This window comes from Carica papaya, chromosome 7 (assembly GCF_054855325.1).
Source record: "Carica papaya isolate Zhongbai chromosome 7, ASM5485532v1, whole genome shotgun sequence".
Classification (NCBI taxonomy): domain Eukaryota; kingdom Viridiplantae; phylum Streptophyta; class Magnoliopsida; order Brassicales; family Caricaceae; genus Carica; species Carica papaya.
Genome location: NC_142315.1, coordinates 25,065,925 through 25,084,139, shown reverse-complemented (window position 1 = coordinate 25,084,139; position 18,215 = coordinate 25,065,925). Strand labels below are relative to the sequence as shown.

The 18,215-nt window shown below is 36.1% G+C and overlaps 3 protein-coding genes across 8 annotated transcripts; all 3 read right to left on the bottom strand.

The window, feature by feature from the left end:
* Positions 1-452: 452 nt before the first annotated feature.
* PRK1 (Leucine-rich repeat protein kinase family protein) lies at positions 453-3,228 on the bottom strand. The gene is made up of 3 exons (XM_022035802.2): positions 2,363-3,228; positions 1,513-2,169; positions 453-1,402 (listed from the first exon to the last, which is right to left on the bottom strand). The coding sequence occupies exons 1-3, from the start codon at positions 3,024-3,026 to the stop codon at positions 741-743; spliced, it is 1,983 nt and encodes a 660-aa protein (XP_021891494.1). The 5' UTR covers positions 3,027-3,228; the 3' UTR covers positions 453-740.
* Positions 3,229-3,952: 724 nt separating this feature from the next.
* On the bottom strand, positions 3,953-13,097 carry LOC110809847 (Pseudouridine synthase family protein). 3 transcript variants are annotated; one of them, XM_022035798.2, is made up of 10 exons: positions 12,708-13,097; positions 8,530-8,635; positions 7,676-7,860; positions 6,568-6,713; positions 6,387-6,478; positions 5,934-6,268; positions 5,412-5,475; positions 5,130-5,263; positions 4,964-5,026; positions 4,299-4,438 (listed from the first exon to the last, which is right to left on the bottom strand). In XM_022035798.2, the coding sequence occupies exons 1-9, from the start codon at positions 12,773-12,775 to the stop codon at positions 5,008-5,010; spliced, it is 1,149 nt and encodes a 382-aa protein (XP_021891490.1). In that variant the 5' UTR covers positions 12,776-13,097; the 3' UTR covers positions 4,299-4,438; positions 4,964-5,007. The 3 variants fall into 3 exon arrangements, with proteins under 3 accessions (XP_021891489.1, XP_021891490.1, XP_021891491.1); XM_022035797.2 differs by lacking the exon at positions 5,130-5,263 and having other exon boundaries at positions 3,953-4,438; positions 12,708-13,091; XM_022035799.2 differs by lacking the exons at positions 4,299-4,438; positions 4,964-5,026 and having other exon boundaries at positions 5,129-5,266; positions 12,708-13,093.
* A 794-nt stretch (positions 13,098-13,891) lies between these two features.
* Positions 13,892-18,011, bottom strand: APEM9 (3-phosphoinositide-dependent protein kinase-1). Of its 4 annotated transcripts, none has more exons than XM_022035775.2 (7): positions 17,590-18,011; positions 17,313-17,371; positions 17,005-17,178; positions 16,766-16,843; positions 15,410-15,695; positions 14,712-15,061; positions 13,892-14,418 (listed from the first exon to the last, which is right to left on the bottom strand). In XM_022035775.2, exons 2-7 carry the CDS (start codon positions 17,363-17,365, stop codon positions 14,289-14,291), a joined length of 1,071 nt encoding a protein of 356 aa, XP_021891467.1. In that variant the 5' UTR covers positions 17,366-17,371; positions 17,590-18,011; the 3' UTR covers positions 13,892-14,288. The 4 variants fall into 4 exon arrangements, with proteins under 4 accessions (XP_021891467.1, XP_021891469.1, XP_021891468.1 ...); XM_022035777.2 differs by having other exon boundaries at positions 17,313-17,365; XM_022035776.2 differs by having other exon boundaries at positions 17,702-18,011.
* Between the last annotated feature and the right edge of the window lie 204 nt (positions 18,012-18,215).

Genomic DNA, 18,215 nt, shown 5'->3' with positions numbered 1-18,215 from the left:
TTGAGCTCTTAGACAGATTTTAAGTAGAATTGAGGGAGAACACATTTCAAGTTTGACCAATTTTTGTATAATTGAAGTATCTATTATCTCATTTTCATTTAAAATTATCCAGGAGTTAGATTTGTCACCCTCTGATAGTTAAAATATGAATTCAAGGAACATATGGAGATTTGAGGAGCATCAGTACAAATTCAAGGGAAAACTAAATGGGTTAGTAATGCTAAGTATTTACAATTTGGTTGATAAACTGAGTTGGTATACTAAATAAATATATTAACAGAGTTGATCATTAATGATTTAGAACATAACAAGGTGGCCGTACATGCCAAATAGGTCAACATGATCTTAAAACCCCCATGGAGATGAAAGAGGGATAGAGGAGTTATGAAAACTGGAGCATGTGTAGAAGTCTCTCTGTTTATACCCCTGTACGTATATATGTAAACTGTATGGCATGAAAAACAAAAATTAGATTGCATTGACCAAACAACCCCATATCAACTGCAACTTTCCACCCTACAGCTTCTTAGAAGAAAAAGAAAAATTGGCACACAGCACCTGCACATGCACCAGACCCTGAAAACCTCCACCCCTCTTGTACACTCTGAAATTGCTCAAACAGATTTCATTAAGAAAAACCCATTAATTAATTTAAATCCCCCCACTAAAGAGAAATTGAAATCGAAAGAGATTAAATAAATTTTTAGCCGAGAAAAAAAAAAAAAAGAATTGGTAACCAATCATGAAAAAGTGAAATCATCAGACACTGCTCTTGAAGACTTGGCATCTGCTTCACTAGCATAAGAAGAGTAGAAATCATCTTCTCCTTCCTTCTCCTTCAACTCTTCAATCTTCTCAATTGCCTCCTTTAAATCCACCCTTTTCTCCACGTCTGATTCACAGCAAGCGAGGCCGATCTTCAACAGTTTCACAATTTCACCTGCACTGTTCTTTGCAGCCTCCATCTCCTTATCAAAAACCTCTGTGGAAAACTCTCCGGTGAAAACTGAGTTCACCCATGTTGCCAAATCTTCTTCATTTCCTTTCCCTTTTTGCACAAAGTTAGTCGGGAATTTCCCGGTCAAGATCTCGAGAATGAGTATACCAAAGCCCCAGACATCAGTCTTCTTTGTGATGCGGCCGAGTTGCTTGTATTCAGGGGATTTGTAGGCCACCATGAATTCTTGAGAACTCTCTTGGTTGATCACAGGGATCAACCCATAATCAGTAAGGAGGGGCTCAGAATTTTGACTAAGTAGAATGTTTGAAGATTTTAAATGACCATGAGGTGCGATTAAGCTTGGTAGCTCTTTATAGATGTACTGAAGTCCCCTGGCTACTCCCTTGATGATCTTTAGCCTGATTGGCCAGTCTAGGCTTGGCTGCCCCAAAGTTTGATGACCTGAATGAAACCATTACAAAAATGAATATTTGGGTTGAGTTCAGCTGTGATGTATATATATATATATATATAGATATATATAAATGTATAAATTTCTACATATAACGTACCATGGAGATGAACAGCCAAGCTTCCTCTCTCAACATAATCAGTAACCAAAAGCTTCTCCTCTTTCCTATAATAGTAAGCCACTAAAGGAAGAAGATTCACATGTCTTAACCTGCCAATCCTTCTCATATGTTCCTGAAACTCCTCTCTCCCCACATTGTTCATTTGCTTGAACCTCTTCACCACCATTATCGGACCAGTCACAAGAGCCGCCTTGTACGACGACCCGAAGCAGCCGCTACCCAGAATCTCAGCCGATGCCTTCAGCAAATCCGGAAGGTCGAACTTTTCCCTATCGTCCCTCACGAACGACAGCTTCGTGCCATCTGGCTTCTTCCCCATACTTCCAGAAATATCCGACGAGGCCTGTGACGCCTGGTCTGAGTCCCTGATTCCGCTCTTCTTTTGAAGGTTTGATGGCGTCGGTGCCTCGATTGAGTCAGCTCGGTTCTGCCGTTTGCGTACAGCCATGAAAACGGCGAGAAGGATGGCTAGAGTGGCGGCGCCTGAAATTACCGCCATGACGGCTATTCCCGACACTGGAACCTTCTTGCTGGTAATGGCGGCCGGCTGAGTCGGCTGATTCGGCTGACTCGCGCTGACGAGAGCGGGAGGTGTAGCGCACGCGTTTAATGGTTGTCCGCATAGATCCTTGTTCCCTTTTCAACCAATAGACAATAGACACGTGTTTTTCTTAAAAAGGATTAATTGATTAAAAATAATTAAATAAATAATGTTAATCCTTAATATCACTCTGTTAGTAGTAATCAATAATTATTATAATAATAAACAAAATATAATTAAATATTATATATCTATATCTATATATATATATATATATATGAGGCTGACCTTGAAAAGAATCGGGTTTCATGTTGGTAAGAGCTCGGGGAATAGGACCTGTGAGGGCATTTTGAGATATGTTTAAATCCTGCAACTGATGGTCAAATTCAGGAATGGCGCCAGTAAACTGGTTTTCTTCAAGCCTCAGCTCAATAAGCTTCGGCAAAGACCCTAATGAAGCCGGAATACCGCCCGTAAAACCATTCTGTGCCAAGTGAACCTTCTTCAATGACAACATCCCTTTAAAAGCATCCCCCGGAATCTGCCCGGAAAACCGGTTTCCTGACAGATAGAGAGATTTCAGCACACCTAGTTTGTTAATCTCCGGCAATGACCCTTGGAAATTATTTTGCATGAAGCTTAGAGTCCTCAAGTTAGCCAAATCCTTCAATGCGTCGACATTGATAGTCCCCGAAAGCACTTTGTTCTCCAGCTGGACGCCCCACACTGCGCCTTTGTTGCAGAGAACGCCAACCCAGTTGGCGACTTCGCCATTGCAGGGGGAGGAGGTGTTTTCCCAGGAGGATAAAGCGTTGGTTTCGTCTTTGAGGGAGGATTTGAAGGCGAGGAGGGCCTCGGAGTCTGATACAGCAGATGAGAAATCAGCAGCGAGAGGAGAAAAACAAAGGAAGAGAAGAAAAAGAAGGTGGTGAGGATGGCGCAAGGAAGCCATGAGAGGAGGAGGTACGCGCACGAGTCGGGGCGGCGTGCGCGCCCTTGAGAAGGAAAGGGGAGCGAGAGCGGGCGAGGAAGTAATGAGGGGAGAAGAAACAGGGGAGAAGGGAAAGGAGATGAATTGAGTGGCAAAGAAAATGAGAGAGAAGGAGAAGAAAATGGAGGTTTCTAAGAATAGAAAACTGAATCAGAATTACACACAGGCTGCCTACATGCATGCATAGTCAGAGACAAAGGACAGAAAAAAAGATAGTTTCAGAGAATCAGAATCATTTAGGACGTGCTTGGTTTGAATAATTTGATTGGTCCGGATGAAATTTTTTACCAGAGAATTATCTGTAAATTTTTCTTTCTGATTAGATTTTAATGATGAACGGCTGAGATTATCTAATAAGTTAGAGAATGAAACAGAGACAGGTAGAGAGGTGAAGGTGCCTTGCTGGCTTAGAGTTGACGAAGTCTTCTCAAGGTTTTTGCATGGGAAGAGGGATTGTTGACTGGTCAGTTCTTCAAAGAAATATCCGCGGGTTACCTTTGAATTCTCCCTTAAATTCTCTCTTACATGTCTTTTCCTTTTCTTGGTTTTTGGTTTTGGATTCAATCTCTATATATGTATATTATATATTTGTGTAACCATATCATCATTACCCATTTCATTTTTATCTACAATCTTGATCATCATGTGTATCTAGCGATTGTTTGCAACATAACAAAATTCCTATTCTTCAATTTTTGTTGACACTACCCTTTTTTAGAACAGGAATACAGATCACATGGTGATGATATATATTTAACCTAAGTTATCATTTCTACAAATGTGGGAAAACTTTACCTGCTTTCTGGTATCTACAAGAAAATTTTACCTCCAAATTCCAATGAACAACTTGTCAAATACAGTAAATTAAAGAAAATTCCAACAGATGATGAGACTGTAAATCGTAAAATTTTAATGATGTATGCGATCACTAAGAAGATTATCCCAGATGGGATAAAATTCATGCCACAGTTTTACATGCAAGCCATATATGTTTGATGAATTGAATCATTCTTTGTAAAACATCAGTGCCTTCTTCCTAATACAGACAAAGCCCTTGTTAATGATGTTAATCACTACTAGCATTCGCCCATCTTCTCTTTCTTTTCATCAAAAAGAGATTCTTATACATATATATAATATATATGTATGACGAAATCTGCCAAGAGAGTGGAGAAAAACCTAAATCCTTAATTGATGAAGCATTCCTGTTGGTCAAACTCGGAATAGCCAACATCAACAAGACAAAGGCCATCAGGGGGCGCTGGAGGAGCAGTGGCTCGTCTGCAGGTAGCGTCCATTAGGTTTAGTAAAGCATCATCTTCTGCACCTGCAGCTGCTTCTCTTATTGAAGTCGCCACCAGCACCCGAACCATCTGTACAAATAACATCACATTAGAATAGCAAATTAATTGTCTGCTAACCAAATACTCTGTCAACTGAAATTTAATCTTGACACCAGAGAATCAAATTCTAACCAGCGAATTTTTTAGAAATTAAATACACGAAGTTAAATATTAGAGTCCAATTTATTATTGATAAAACCTTTCCTTCATGCATAAGAGATTAGATATGAACAAAACCAAATTATGGACTACAAATAGTAAAAGCCAACTAAGCAAGAGAAATATGTAGGAGAGGCTCGGTTATAGGACCTAAAGCTTTAATACCTGGTTCAACAATAAGTTATAACTAAAATTTCTCAAAACCTAAGCTACTAGGAAAGTGTTCTAATTCATTCTTTATATTGTATTATAACAAATACTACTACTTCTATAATTTCTAGAACAGTTTCACGGGAAAAATCAATAAAACTAATAAGCCAAGCTTAAAAATGCGGCACTTCCCCACCCTAGCATAATAAATTTAGGTTGAAAAAATAAAAAATAAACAAGATAAACCTTGCGAAGGAATCGATTGGCAACAAGCTCGACACACATAACCTTTATTTCTCCCTCATTGTCCTGCAAGAACAAAATGCAGAAATGTTAGCATACAGTCATGCAGGTCATTTCACCCTTCATAATAAAAGGACAAAGACCTGAAACAAAACATAAGTCAACTCACGTAAAGATGCATTTCCAGAAGTTATCTGAGATAATGGTTCCTATGATTCTGCAATTGATCAATGTACTTTTTGTTGTATTTGCCAACATTTTGATCCCAGAGTTTAGAAAAGTACTCAGAACCATTGCAAGAAACTACTGAACCCCACATTTAGCATTGTTAATTCAAGGCAGCAATCACTTTTTCCAAAAGATTGGAGAAAAAAAGGAAAATATAAACTTCTTTGATAAAACTACATTGTAGCCCCTAAAGTTTCAAGAGAGATAATAGCAACACACTTACAGAACATGGTAAGATGGCTTCTGTGGCTCGAGCATGGTAGATGAAACATTCTGTTGCTGGACCTCTGAAACAAAAAGAAGTGCTAGTCAAGAATCATATTGAATGACAACTGGCTCAGAAGTTCAAATCTGTATAGGGCTTTAATTTAGCATTAAAGACCAGAGGTGTATAGAGGGGCTAGGCAGGTTATACATTTAATTCTTACAGTAAAGAAATAAAAAAATGAAATTTTCAAAAAGCAAACAAAACATTTTATGGAATAAAACAGATGAAAAAAAAATGAAAACTTGAAAATTTTTAAAGATATATATATATATATATATGTATGTATATGTGTATGTACATAAATTACACATAAAAATTCTGTAATGAAAACAATCTGTTTAGACAGACAGCTAACCTAGTCTTCTAAATAGAAGAAATTTAGGCAATCTACTCTGAACCACAGGTAAGCCACGCAATATGAGTGTGGATAACCTAGCAATGCAAATTCTTACAGTGCGTCTGTTTCACAATTCTTACACATTTCTTGAAGGTTTTGTATCACGTGCAAACATCTTGTAGGAGAGTAATTTTCCTTCAAGTTTCCTTAGTAGTTGATCTACCCTGGATACATTGAAGCTCTTTGGTTTCTCTCCAGCTTCAAGCTCAGCGTCATCACTAATAATCAAGTCTTCAATATTCTTCTCGCCCATGTGTTTGTCACATTCATCTATTTGCTCCACTTGATTTTTATCAGAGCCAAAATTCACAACAGCCTTTTCATTCTCACAGCATTCTTCCCCATCATTTAAGGGGAAAATATATAAGTATCGTCTCCATTTGGCAGAAAAATTAGGATGGAACACGCGTGAAACCTACAGCAATAACTGTAATCAGTTCATAAAAATTGTTGTTCTACAAACATGTACTCTTCATCCAGTTTTGTTATCAACTTTAGAAATCAACTGCTCAGGAACTTTAAGAAACAGTTACCTCAGAGACTGATAAAACTCTGAGCTTTCCTGGTGCTGCGGTATTGATGGCATCTTCAATATCACAAGGTTTAATATCCTTTCTCCAAGTATCTGAACAGATAGGGAAGGAAGGTCAATTCAAATTGCATTAGATGGTAAATCTTGAATAACTGCAATTAGGATAATAAGGGTTGACAGACAAAATGAACAAACTTGTTGAAGAGCAGAGACTCCTTTGTCAGTGCGCCCAGCAACAACAGCACAGCCTTCCAATGGTTTACATTTGTCTTTGAGCTGTTGAGCTTTCTTATCATCGACAAAACTCCCAAGATATTTTTCTACTAAACTGTAGAAAGTAAACAAAAGTAGAAGAAAAAATGAAAAAGAAAATTAAAAAAAAAAAGTTATAATGCAGGATAAATTTAAAAATATCAGGATTCATGGTTATGTCATACAAACATTCATTGCACTACTGCTTTGAATCATTATTTAGTTTAAACTTTGTTTTAAAGCAATTTTCCCTATATCATATTTGGAAACTGAAAATACATTTATTTAAGAGATAGGAATTCTCTGCCAATACATAATATTTATCTAGATGTCTATTGGCTAGATCTTATTTCTTTGTTGACTTCTCATTAGTGTCAAACACCCACATAAACCAATTAATGGTTTATGTTTGATTCATCCCCTGAGAGTGATTCTTTAAAACTTTAAGTTCAATCAACACCAATTGACTCAAATTTCTCAGAATTGTTCAATGTAAGTCTGAGAAGAGACAGTATAACAATTGATAATTCACCTCATATATATGGTAACGAGGAGCTTTTAATTCATATGGATTAAAAAAAAATATCAAATCCGTTTATATCATACGGAGAAGCGATGCAACTTAGAACTTCGAAATAGAAGACCTTTGCCAGAATGCTGTGTACTTATTTTAATTTCGTCAATCTTTGTTTTTGGCAAGCTCATTTTCTTTCAGGCTAATTTTCTCATGTTACTGGTTAGCAACACCATTTGCACATTGAAAACCGAAAGAAAAAACCATGGAGCATTTTCCATGGCATGGTAAATGATCAGATATATGACTGATTCCTTTGACGTCAGAAAAAAATGTCTGTACCAACACATGGGAAATTGATATTAGATTATTAAAAGAAATAAACTAAACTTATCTCAGAAATATATAACAAATCTTAACACCTTAAAGTAAAAAATCTAGAAGAAAGAACCTATTAAGAGCCTGAGAGCCATTCATTTTATTGGATTCCTTAAATAACTTGAAAGTTGATGAAAACAACTTACCCTTGAACTGTGTTCAAGCCAGGCTGCTTCTGCCATCCATCAAATGAATCCCCATGATAAGAAAGAACTATTTTGAATGTTACTCTTGCCCACCTCCCCAACCTATCTTTGGAAGAAACATTCTCCAATTCACGAACTTCTGAATAATCTCGTTGCATTTTACTATCATCACACACAACACATGTCTGCAGAGAATTTCTAGAATGAGTAATAAAAAGTTAAAAATGACTAGATTACTGATATTGTTTAATTCTTTGCATCGACAATCATAGTTTCAAAAGCAGACACACAAGAAATCATATTTCAGCATATGGTGCATATGTACAGGTGCCTTGTGAGATTCTGCTAGCATTCCTAAGAAAAAGAAGTATGATCATTCCCCATAATGAACTAACAAGGAAGAGAAAAGATGGATCATTCTAGTCTGCTACATGAACCAGAATCAGAGAAGAGACTATGCAAGTTTATTCCGTGAATTTACCGAACTTTCCCTGAAACCTTCTCAAAAGAACATGCTATATTCAGAACATGCTTGTTAAGAGCATGTAACTCAGATAATATGAAGTTCTCTTAATGGAGCTCAATTTCTTGAGTTTGGACCCTAGCCTCATCTCTTTAGCGATAAAGAAGAAAAAGAAGATGAAGATCCTACTGTGACTTCGTTCTTACGGATTATTCCAAAACAATAAAAATAAGGATCCAGTTTTAATATTCCTGCTGGTATGCAATTATGAAATGAATCAAATATTGTCAGTGTTAAGTCAAATGAACATTTTAGATGATAACTGCTCTAAAATATGACACCAGGAGGCAACCAAAAATAACACAAAACTAACATCCCAACAGCGACCCACCTTGGTTCCAAACAATTGTGACAACGAAACATTCCCACTGACCAACTTTGAGTAAAAATCAATTACATCGTGCCAAGGCCTGGCATACATAAACTGGTAGCTTTCCCTGCCAAAACCAATGTTCACAACAGTCAACTAAATAGATTGTTTTTTTGAAAAAGAGGTAGCAAAATTCAGTCACTAACAGGAAATGGATCTACTCCACTATAGTCGAAGATAATATTCTAATATATTTCATAATGATGTATTAACTTTATGCAGTAATCACGTAATCTTATTGCAAGTTAAGTTATTGCAATACAGAATGTTTGTAAGATAGAAAGTTATCAATTAAGTAACAAAGTAATTTTTTTCTTGAAAAAGAGATAGCAAAACTCAATCACTAACAGGAAATAGATCTACTCCACTATAGTCGAAGATAATATTCTAATATATTTCATAATGATGTATTAACTTTATGCGGTAATCATGTAATCTTATTGCAAGTTAAGTTACTGCAATACAGAATGTTTGTAAAATAGAAAGTTATCAATTAAGCAACAAAGTAATTTTTTTTCTTGAAAAAGAGGTAGCAAAACTCAATCACTAACAGGAAATGGATCTACTCCACTATAGTTGAAGATAATATTCTAATATATTTCATAATGATGTATTAACTTTATGCGGTAATCACGTAATCTTATTGTAAGTTAAGTTACTGCAATACAGAATGTTTGTAAGATAGAAAATTATCAATTAAGCAACAAAGTAATTTTTTTCTTGAAAAAGAGGTAGCAAAACTTAATCACTAACAGGAAATGGATCTACTCCACTATAGTCGAAAATAATATTCTAATACATTTCATAATGATGTATTAACTTTATGCGGTAATCACATAATCTTATTGCAAGTTAAATTTGTAACGCCCAAACATGGGTATTTTTGTAATTTTCTCATTAATTATTTTTATTAAGTTTATTTAAAAAAAAAAAAAAAGCACCACGTCAGCAGGCCCAGTCAGCAGTCTTGGCCAACCAGGACCTGCCACGTGGAAAGACCACGTTGACCGGGGACGGGCCACGTTGGCGATCCGCGTACGCGCGATCGGACGACCCAGATCAAGCGTGCGCACGAACGGTCCAAATGCAATCGCACGGACGGCCCAGATTCAATAAAAAACGGACGGCCCAGATTAAATCAAAATGGACGGCTGAGATCAAAAGACAAAAGGGTATAAATAGAACCCCCACACCTGACCACAAAAACCCTAGCCGCCTGCCCTCGCCGGAGAAGACGAACCAGACGCCGGAGAAGCCGGCCGCCGCCACCCGCCGCCGCACCGGGGAGATTTCCGACCGCCGATCGAGGTAAATTTCATACTCCCGACTCGTTTTTCCACGCTGATTTCCCCTGTGGCCAAATCGGAGCCAAAATCCCGGCCAAACGGCCGAAACCCAGCGGCGCCGCCGCGCCCCTCCTCGGGTTTTGCCTCCGATGAGGCCCTTCCCGGCCTCCGTTTGATGCAATTTTTATATCGCCGTGATCACCATTCTTTTCTCTACAGGTTGATCGGAGCCGAATCACCAAAACACGAACCTCACCGGAGAGCCGCCGCACCCGAGAGCACCGCCGCCGGTAAGCTTCGGTTTTCCGTAATTTTTTGGCCCCCCGAGGGCCCTAGGGTTGTTTTATCGCAGGGAGCGATGCAAATGTGGCCGAATTCAGCCGAAAACGGCCGAAAACGGCCAACTCGAGGCGAATCGCCGCCGTGCCGGAATTGCGATATTGGCCAAAAAGGGGCCCTGGGCCTAATTTGGGATTTTTTGGAACATGTGCAGGTACCGGTAGTGTGTTTCAGTTCCCCGGAAAAAATTCAGGGAAAATTAGGGACAGCCTGTAGGCGCACTGTGAAGCCGTGTTCGGACCCCGAAACGAGTAAGGACCCCTCACCCTATTTCTTATCACGGTATTAAAGTTCAATAATGATAAAACGGTATTTCTTGAATCAACGAATGTGTGAAATTACTTAAGATCGCTAATGGAGCCCGAGTCTAGTGTGTTTGTCGGTTAACTGTTATTTGGCCTATTTTACAGTTTTAAATGCAGTATGAGGTTTGATGTTTTCATTTCATAGTTTCGTGTGCATATTTTACTGTTTTATTGATTATGGGTTGAATGACTGAGAAACCGATGCTGTATGTTGTCTTATTTGGCATAAATTACTGTTTTGCTTGTTTGTATGTGAATTGATGATGTTGACTGAGGAAAAGGAGAATGAAAGATTATGTAGATTGATAATTGTATAATGTGGTCAGCCTGACTAGATATCCTGGGAGATGGTGGACGGATCGGGTCCGTAAGGAACCCTACCGGGGTTGTGGTCTCTCATACCAGACGGAGTATGGGGACCTTATGTGTTTTGGCGCCCATACCGGACGGGGTATGGGGACGGCCCGTTTCACCGTCATACCGGACGGAGTATTGAGGTTTATAGTTTTGGCGCCCATACCAGACGGGGTATGGGGACGGCCCTGGAATCTGATTACAAGTGTTAAGGGTTAACGGGTAGCGGGACCCCTATGGATCCCCATGGATACTAGTAGGCTGGTAAATGAGGAAAAATATGTTGTGTAATGATTGAATTACAAAAGACGTGATAAGTATTATGTTATACAGTTTATATGATTTCATGATGATGATAATGTTATTGCTTTCGTATATTGTTTTATGAATTTCACCGAGATAAGTGGATGGTAAAGGTTTTATTATTAATAAAAATATTTGTTGTAAATCATACTCCATTGGTCTTCTTGTGTTTTCTACCCACCTTTACCTCCGTGACGGTGAGATATCGTGATGTTTTTACTGGGCTAGTGTAGCTCATTCCTTATTTAATCATTTCAGATCAGGAAAACATTGTTCCCGAGCCCGTTCCGCAGGAAGACGACGAAGGGGACGCCTAAAGACTCCATAGTTATATTCATAACTTTTACTTTCAAATTTCTCTTTTACTTAGTTTGATCTTTTATATTTTGAGCACGTTTTTGGTTTTACTGTAAGAGATGTTAATCGAAATTTTGACTTCGCTTCCGCATTTGACATTTTTAATACACATATTTCATTTTAAATTTCCGGGGCCGTTACAAAATTACTGCAATACAGAATATTTGTAAGATAGAAAGTTATCAATTAAGCAACAAGGTAAATTTTTTCTTGAAAAAGAGGTAGCAAAACTCAATCACTAACAGGAAATGGATCTACTCCACTATAGTCGAAGATAATATTCTAATATATTTCATACTGATGTATTAACTTTATGCAGTAATCACGTAATCTTATTGTAAGTTAAGTTATTCCAATACAGAATGTTTGTAAGATAGAAAGTTATCAATTAAGCAACAAAGTAATTTTTTTTTTTAAAAAGAGGTAGCAAAACTCAATCACTAACAGGAAATGGATCTACTTCACTATAGTCGAAGATAATATTTTAATATATTTCATAATAACGTATTAACTTTATGCGGTAATCACGTAATCTTATTGTAAGTTAAGTTACTGCAATACAGAATATTTGTAAGATAGAAAGTTATCAATTAAGTAACAAAGTAATTTTTTTCTTGAAAAAAAGGTAGCAAAACTCAATCACTAACAGGAAATGGATATACTCCACTATAGTCGAAGATAATATTCTAATATATTTCATAATAATGTATTAACTTTATGCGGTAATCACATAATCTTATTGCAAGTTAAGTTACTGCAATACAGAATGTTTGTAAGATAGAAAGTTTTCAATTAAACAACAAAGTAACTTTTACCGCAAGAAATACTGCAAAAAGAGTAGAAGCACTGTCTACTGGACAAATCCTCTTAGTAGCGACATTAGATGGCCGACTCCAAATAGGCCAACTGACAATTAAGCTAATGCAGCTAGGTTACAGGATTGAACTTAGAATTCTGTCAATAAGAAATTTATTTTTATTTGTTCAAAAATATTTCCCAATTTATCATTCCTTACGAACTCTGTAAAGGAATATTCACCCATGAGCCCAAAAAAAAAACAGAAATTACAACTGAAGAATTAGAATCAAAAGAGAAGCAAAAGCCATGAAAAGATAATCAAATTGGAAATAACATAAATATATATATATATACATATATAGAGAGAGAGAGAGAGAGAGAGAGATAGAGCGAGTACCTAGAAGTCCACCTCGCAAACCTGCAAGAGTCGGTATGATTATAATGAAAGTAAACTTTGCTTCCCATTTATATATTGCAATCTGCTCACTGATGTTAACTGCTACTGATTTCGCTGGTTGCCACACTATCCCTGTCCTACACCCCGGCCATGACCTGTAGTTGCCAAATCCCCGATTACGTCAAAGGCACCTTCAGCCGAGCCGCCGGGACTGCCGTGGAGCTGTTTTTCTCTTCTGCCCCGAGTCCTGATAACATTTGAACTGCCGCTCGTATCATGAAGAAATACAAATTTGTCGCGTAAACTGTCAAGCTGATGTTGAAATTTTTTGCCCAAATTACAGTTTTAGATCTGTAGTTTTTGTTAATTGTACTTTAATCTAGGGTTTTCTTTATGTTTTTATTTCTTATTATTTTATTCTTTAAATCTTTTACTAAAAAGTTCCCACAAATACAGATCCTTTCGAGGAATTCAATAAATTTATTATATTTATAAAAGAAAATCTGCATTTTCTTATTTTTTAAAATAATTTTTAAATATAAAAATAAAATTGGTGTGATAATACGACAGTTATCTATTTAATTTTTTTTATATAAAACAACAGAAATATAATTTAATTTTTAGTTAACTATAAAATATACAATAAATTATTTTTAAATATAACAATTCCAATTAGTTTGTGTTTACCTGATTCAATTTTTTTTTTAAAAAATTAATAATTTTACAAATATGATCTCTATACATGAATATTAAATAATAATAATAATAATAAATTTAATAAAAGAATCAATTATACTTGAAAAAAGGGTTAAAAAAAAATTTTGATCTTTAACCAATTTAGTCAATTAAAAAAATATTAGTCTAATAAGGAGAATGGTTGTTATGATTTCTTGTGTAAAATGTTTGCAAGGGTAAAATTATGAAAAAATTAAAAAAGTTATTTTCTAAAAACCTGTTATACAAAATACCTTTACAAATTTTATATAACTTACCCGCATCTACTTTTAAACTATTTTATTTGCTCATTACTGGATTTTTAAAATCTCTGTGTTGTGAAACTGTGATAATTTATAATACAAGGTTCAAGTTATATAATTTTATCTAGTAATATAATTTTTTTCTTTTAATTTTGTGAATTACTCCTATGGTAAATGTTAGTTTTACCATTAGCAAAGTCTCACTCGTCGACGAAAACAGTAGATCTTATCAACCACAAGTGTGATAATTGATAATACAAGGGCGTGTATTTATTCCAGCTCAATCACCCTGAAAATTATAAAACAAAAATACACATACAAATTACAAATGAAGAAAGCAGAACCATCCACCATATGATTGGAAACTTCTGCCATACTATTGTTTTAGCTTTTCTCCAAAACCTCAAATGCTACTGGTTCCTTTATAGTGAAAATTAACCCTTATTCTCGAGTATCTCAGTATAGTATACGCATGCTCTCTTTAGCTGGTATATAACTTCGTAAAAATGCTGAGGCATAATGAAAGAATAAACCCTTTCCATACAGAAATCAAAACCTGTCGTGAAATCATCTTCAAGATAAAACTATTGGAGTGAAGGACTAATCAATGGCCAGCTCGTGTTGCAGCAGGAAGAGGCTGAACAGCAGCCAACGGGTTCACTTGATAGGAAAAAGCAAGTTGCCACAAGTCACTCAAAACCTTTTTCGCGGAAAAGACTTGTCTCCTAAAAATCCTGAAACAAAAAAAAAAAAAAAAGAGTTAGTCTTATGCTTCACCCGAAAGAAAAACTGTACTTGTGCTTGGCTCTTCTATTGTTCTGTAATATTCGGCTTCCATGGTAAATAAGGGTCCCCTGAATTCTCAATGTCAGATATCATTTCACCCCAAGGAAGGGCAGTTCTAGAGTACGCTTTCCTTTAATATGCAACTATCAAGCAAGATGATAGATTTTAAGGAGACATGGATCAGTTCTGTCATCTCTGTATCAAAACTAGGATCAAGACTGCTGAGAAGTTAATATCTTACCTCATTAAAGCAGCTTGTTTTCGCCTCAAAACATAATATAGAAGAAAGATAAAGCAGCTTAGTACAATTCTCCCATTAGGCTTCGTCAACTGAGTTTTACCAAATTTTGACATGATACTGCGGAACCACCTAAAAAATGGGTTTTCTTGTTTGGAGAATTTCAAAATTGGTTGTTTACTATCAATCTCCCCATTAAGCAGGTAATTAGAATCTAAGGATCTCCCAGATGCAATTGAACTTTCCGGTGGAAATTGAGCTTCATGGTTATCTTTGGGAAGTAATGAAGGGGAACGTTGTGAGGCATTGGTGGTTTTATGAGAGTATAAGGAGTGCAATCTTCTCAAAAGCACCTGCAAAAAGATATTTCAGAGGAATAAAAACTTTACCTAATAGTTGGAGTCGAAAAAAATCATAATACATGCAAGAAAAAATGTTCTGCCACAATGTAACCAAACTTGCAGCAAATATATATAGCAGTCAACATTTACCATTTTATATTAACATAGAAGGCAAAAGGACGTTCAAAGGTTTCATAAATCCCAATCCTCCAACTTATCAATGCTTATTGCTATCTTCCTCAGTTGTTGTCTTCCTAACTTTTATGTTATTATGAATATATATGTAGTATCAATTGTTTAAACCATAGATGACAGATAACATGAATAACGTGTATGTATATATATATATATGTACCTAACCTGTTGCGTGTCTTCAGGTAATGCAGCCTTCTCGACCCAAGAGATTGCAAGATCCACATCCTTGAGAATCATACCAAGAACTTTCACAGCATATACCTCAACAACTTCCATATACACATCAACATCCAAGAGAACTTTCCTCTCATATTCTTCCATGGAATCCATATTTACTTCTTTATCAACAAGAATATAGTAACCCTCATCAGCATAGACCCACTTGCTAAGGAACTCCTCAAGGATTTCTCGAACACCAGATATTGAATCTTCTGATATTTGAAAAACTACCCTGACAGAGAAATCACAAGACAAGATATTAACACTGACCATCTATCTCCAAGGTACTGAGATTAACTTCCTTATGGTCGCATTCACTGGACTTAAGTCACATAAATAATTTAGCACGAATGACGTGTAAAATATGCTATAGATGCCTTAGGAAAAAAGGTAGTAAGCTTAATACCAAAAAGTAGAAATAAAAATAAAGCTGCAGTCTATTTTACATTTCAGTAAAGTAGCCATGAACAATTCCAATTCCATAACTATGAATCATGGGGTTTAGCTGGTAGGAAACCTCTAGACGCCTAGGATAGTCCATTCACATTTTGTAACAAAATAATCAAATTGGAAATGTTTGATAAGAACAGCAATCAGACAAAATATAATATAACAGTAAAAAGCTAGAATTATTATTGCTCATCTCCATGCTAGATTGTTCAGAAGAAAATTTGCATATCAAGGTCACAAATATCAACCATGCCCTTAATAGGCAAATATACTAATAATTTATGCGTCCTAATAGAGTTAGTTCTGTTAATTATTTAGAATGAACAGGATGCAGATATGGTTTGGAATAACTTAACAAAATGCTCGTAAGTTTGACAAGGAGAGTTGGAGCTAAAAAAAAAAAAGTTGCAGTCTGTGTTGCCTTCTGGATTTACAGCCAGGAAGAGTTCTAATTCTTACTACTATAATTCAAGATGTTCAGCCCATTAGTCATTTATATATCAACAGCCTAGGATACTTACACACTTTGTTACATATAGATCCAAATAGAAAAACTTAGGAACAAACAGTAATCAGAAAAAATATAATTAGTTTGATCCCCTATAAGAACAATAAACAGCTAGAAATTACCTACTTTACTCTACTTTAATATGCTAGATTATTCAAAAAATAATTTAGATATATTGGTTTGGATGAAATTTAAGGTCTGTTAAGCCTTCTCTACTCGATCTTCCCCCAGTCCTTTATTTTTCTCATTTCTCCAGGTTCCCATAACTTCCTATAGTTTCTCTCTATTTTCTCCACTCTTCCTCTTCCATACTAATAGCAAATAAAATAGCTATGGAAGAATACCCAGTTAGCAGAACTTTAACAGGAATAGCGGCAAAAGGTACAAACAATAACTTGAGCTCGTTCAGAATCTCCAAACTCCTGCACAGCAACAGAATTATTTAAAAAAATAAGCACGGTTTGCAAATTACGGCAAATATAGTACGTATGTGGTCATGCAATAACTGAAATTACCAAGCAACTCTACATATAAACACACATATGGATAAGAAAGGAAATGAAAAGTTATCAATGATAAATACCTGCCAAGTCCCTTCAGGGACTGAACCAAGACCATTCCAGCAGACTCCATCATGTCATAAAACTGAAGACCATCCACTGTTTCTTCGGATATAATATTCTTATTCTCAAGTAGTACTTTCAGAGTAGATGACGCCAATGAAAGTGCCTCTTCGTACATGGAAGAAACAAGGTAGCTGCACCAAAAACGGAGGAATGACATAATCATACCCCAAATGCTAAAATGAAATCCAATCAACTGCCGATTACATCAAACAAAAAGTAACAGTAGAATTAAGAAGATGTATTTGCGAGGAACAGAAGGAAAAACCTCTCGGATTGATCAATTTCCTCCCAAATCTTGCTGTCGGCCATCATTTCCATCTGATACTGGGACAGCTCTCATTTTAATTTTTAACAGAGTAAATAGTACAGGAAAATTCTTCAAGTCAAGCATAATCACAGTACAAACCAGGTACTACTATACTAAAAAATTGACAGATAATTCGCACATAACAAATGTAGACTTTCATTTCATTTCCACTGAAAAACAGATGGATAATCAAAATTGCACATGAAAACAGCAATCAGGAAGAAGTCTAACTCACCCAATTTTGATGGCGAAAAAACGCGACAGGTACCGATGAGACACAGTAAGAGAAGAGAAGAAATAGCTAACTATATTAATAAGAGAGCATCAAAATGGGTTCGGGCACTTACATATATCCTTAACAAAATCCTTCAATTATGCTGAAGGAAAAAAAAAAAATCAGGGCCCGTGTCTTTGACTTGGCATAAAAGAGAAACCTTAGGGTTTCAGTAGACGGTTGATTGAAGAGGCAAAAGGAGAGGATTTCTGGTTTTGAGAAGGGGAAGAAGAAGCCTGGGTTTCTTCAATAAAAGCGGGTGGGATTGGGATTGGGACTGGGTAGCGGAGAGAGAGGGCGAAAAAGGAAGATTTTGTGTTTCTCAGGTGTAAACTTGAATTTGCGACTAATATTTTCTGTTACTTGATTTACGTCGTGTGAAAATGAATAGACTCAGCTACTGTAATGGAAAATACTATCAAAATTTAAGATGTACTAAATAATTGGATCATAAAATAAAAATAAAAATAATAAATTTGAAGTTCAATTTGCCATCAATTATAACTTTAATTACTCGGTTTAATTAAATAAATATGGTACTAATGAACTTTAAATATGTAATCTAATTATGTTTATATTGAGAGAGG

Coding starts and splice junctions, on each gene's coding strand:
- APEM9 (XM_022035775.2), bottom strand. CDS start 17,365: ATGGAAATGATGGCCGACAGCAAGATTTGGGAGGAAATTGATCAATCC. Junction 17,179..17,312: donor GAAATTGATCAATCCGAGAG/GTTTTTCCTTCT, acceptor TTTTTGGTGCAG/CTACCTTGTTTCTTCCATGT. Junction 15,696..16,765: donor GTTAAAGTTCTGCTAACTGG/GTATTCTTCCAT, acceptor TTTCTCTGTCAG/GGTAGTTTTTCAAATATCAG.
- PRK1 (XM_022035802.2), bottom strand. CDS start 3,026: ATGGCTTCCTTGCGCCATCCTCACCACCTTCTTTTTCTTCTCTTCCTT. Junction 2,170..2,362: donor GAAACCCGATTCTTTTCAAG/GTCAGCCTCATA, acceptor TTGGTTGAAAAG/GGAACAAGGATCTATGCGGA. Junction 1,403..1,512: donor CTTGGCTGTTCATCTCCATG/GTACGTTATATG, acceptor GGTTTCATTCAG/GTCATCAAACTTTGGGGCAG.
- LOC110809847 (XM_022035797.2), bottom strand. CDS start 12,775: ATGGGAAGCAAAGTTTACTTTCATTATAATCATACCGACTCTTGCAGG. Junction 8,636..12,707: donor TTTGCGAGGTGGACTTCTAG/GTACTCGCTCTA, acceptor TGGTTTTGGCAG/GGAAAGCTACCAGTTTATGT. Junction 6,714..7,675: donor GGCTTGAACACAGTTCAAGG/GTAAGTTGTTTT, acceptor TACTTTCTACAG/TTTAGTAGAAAAATATCTTG.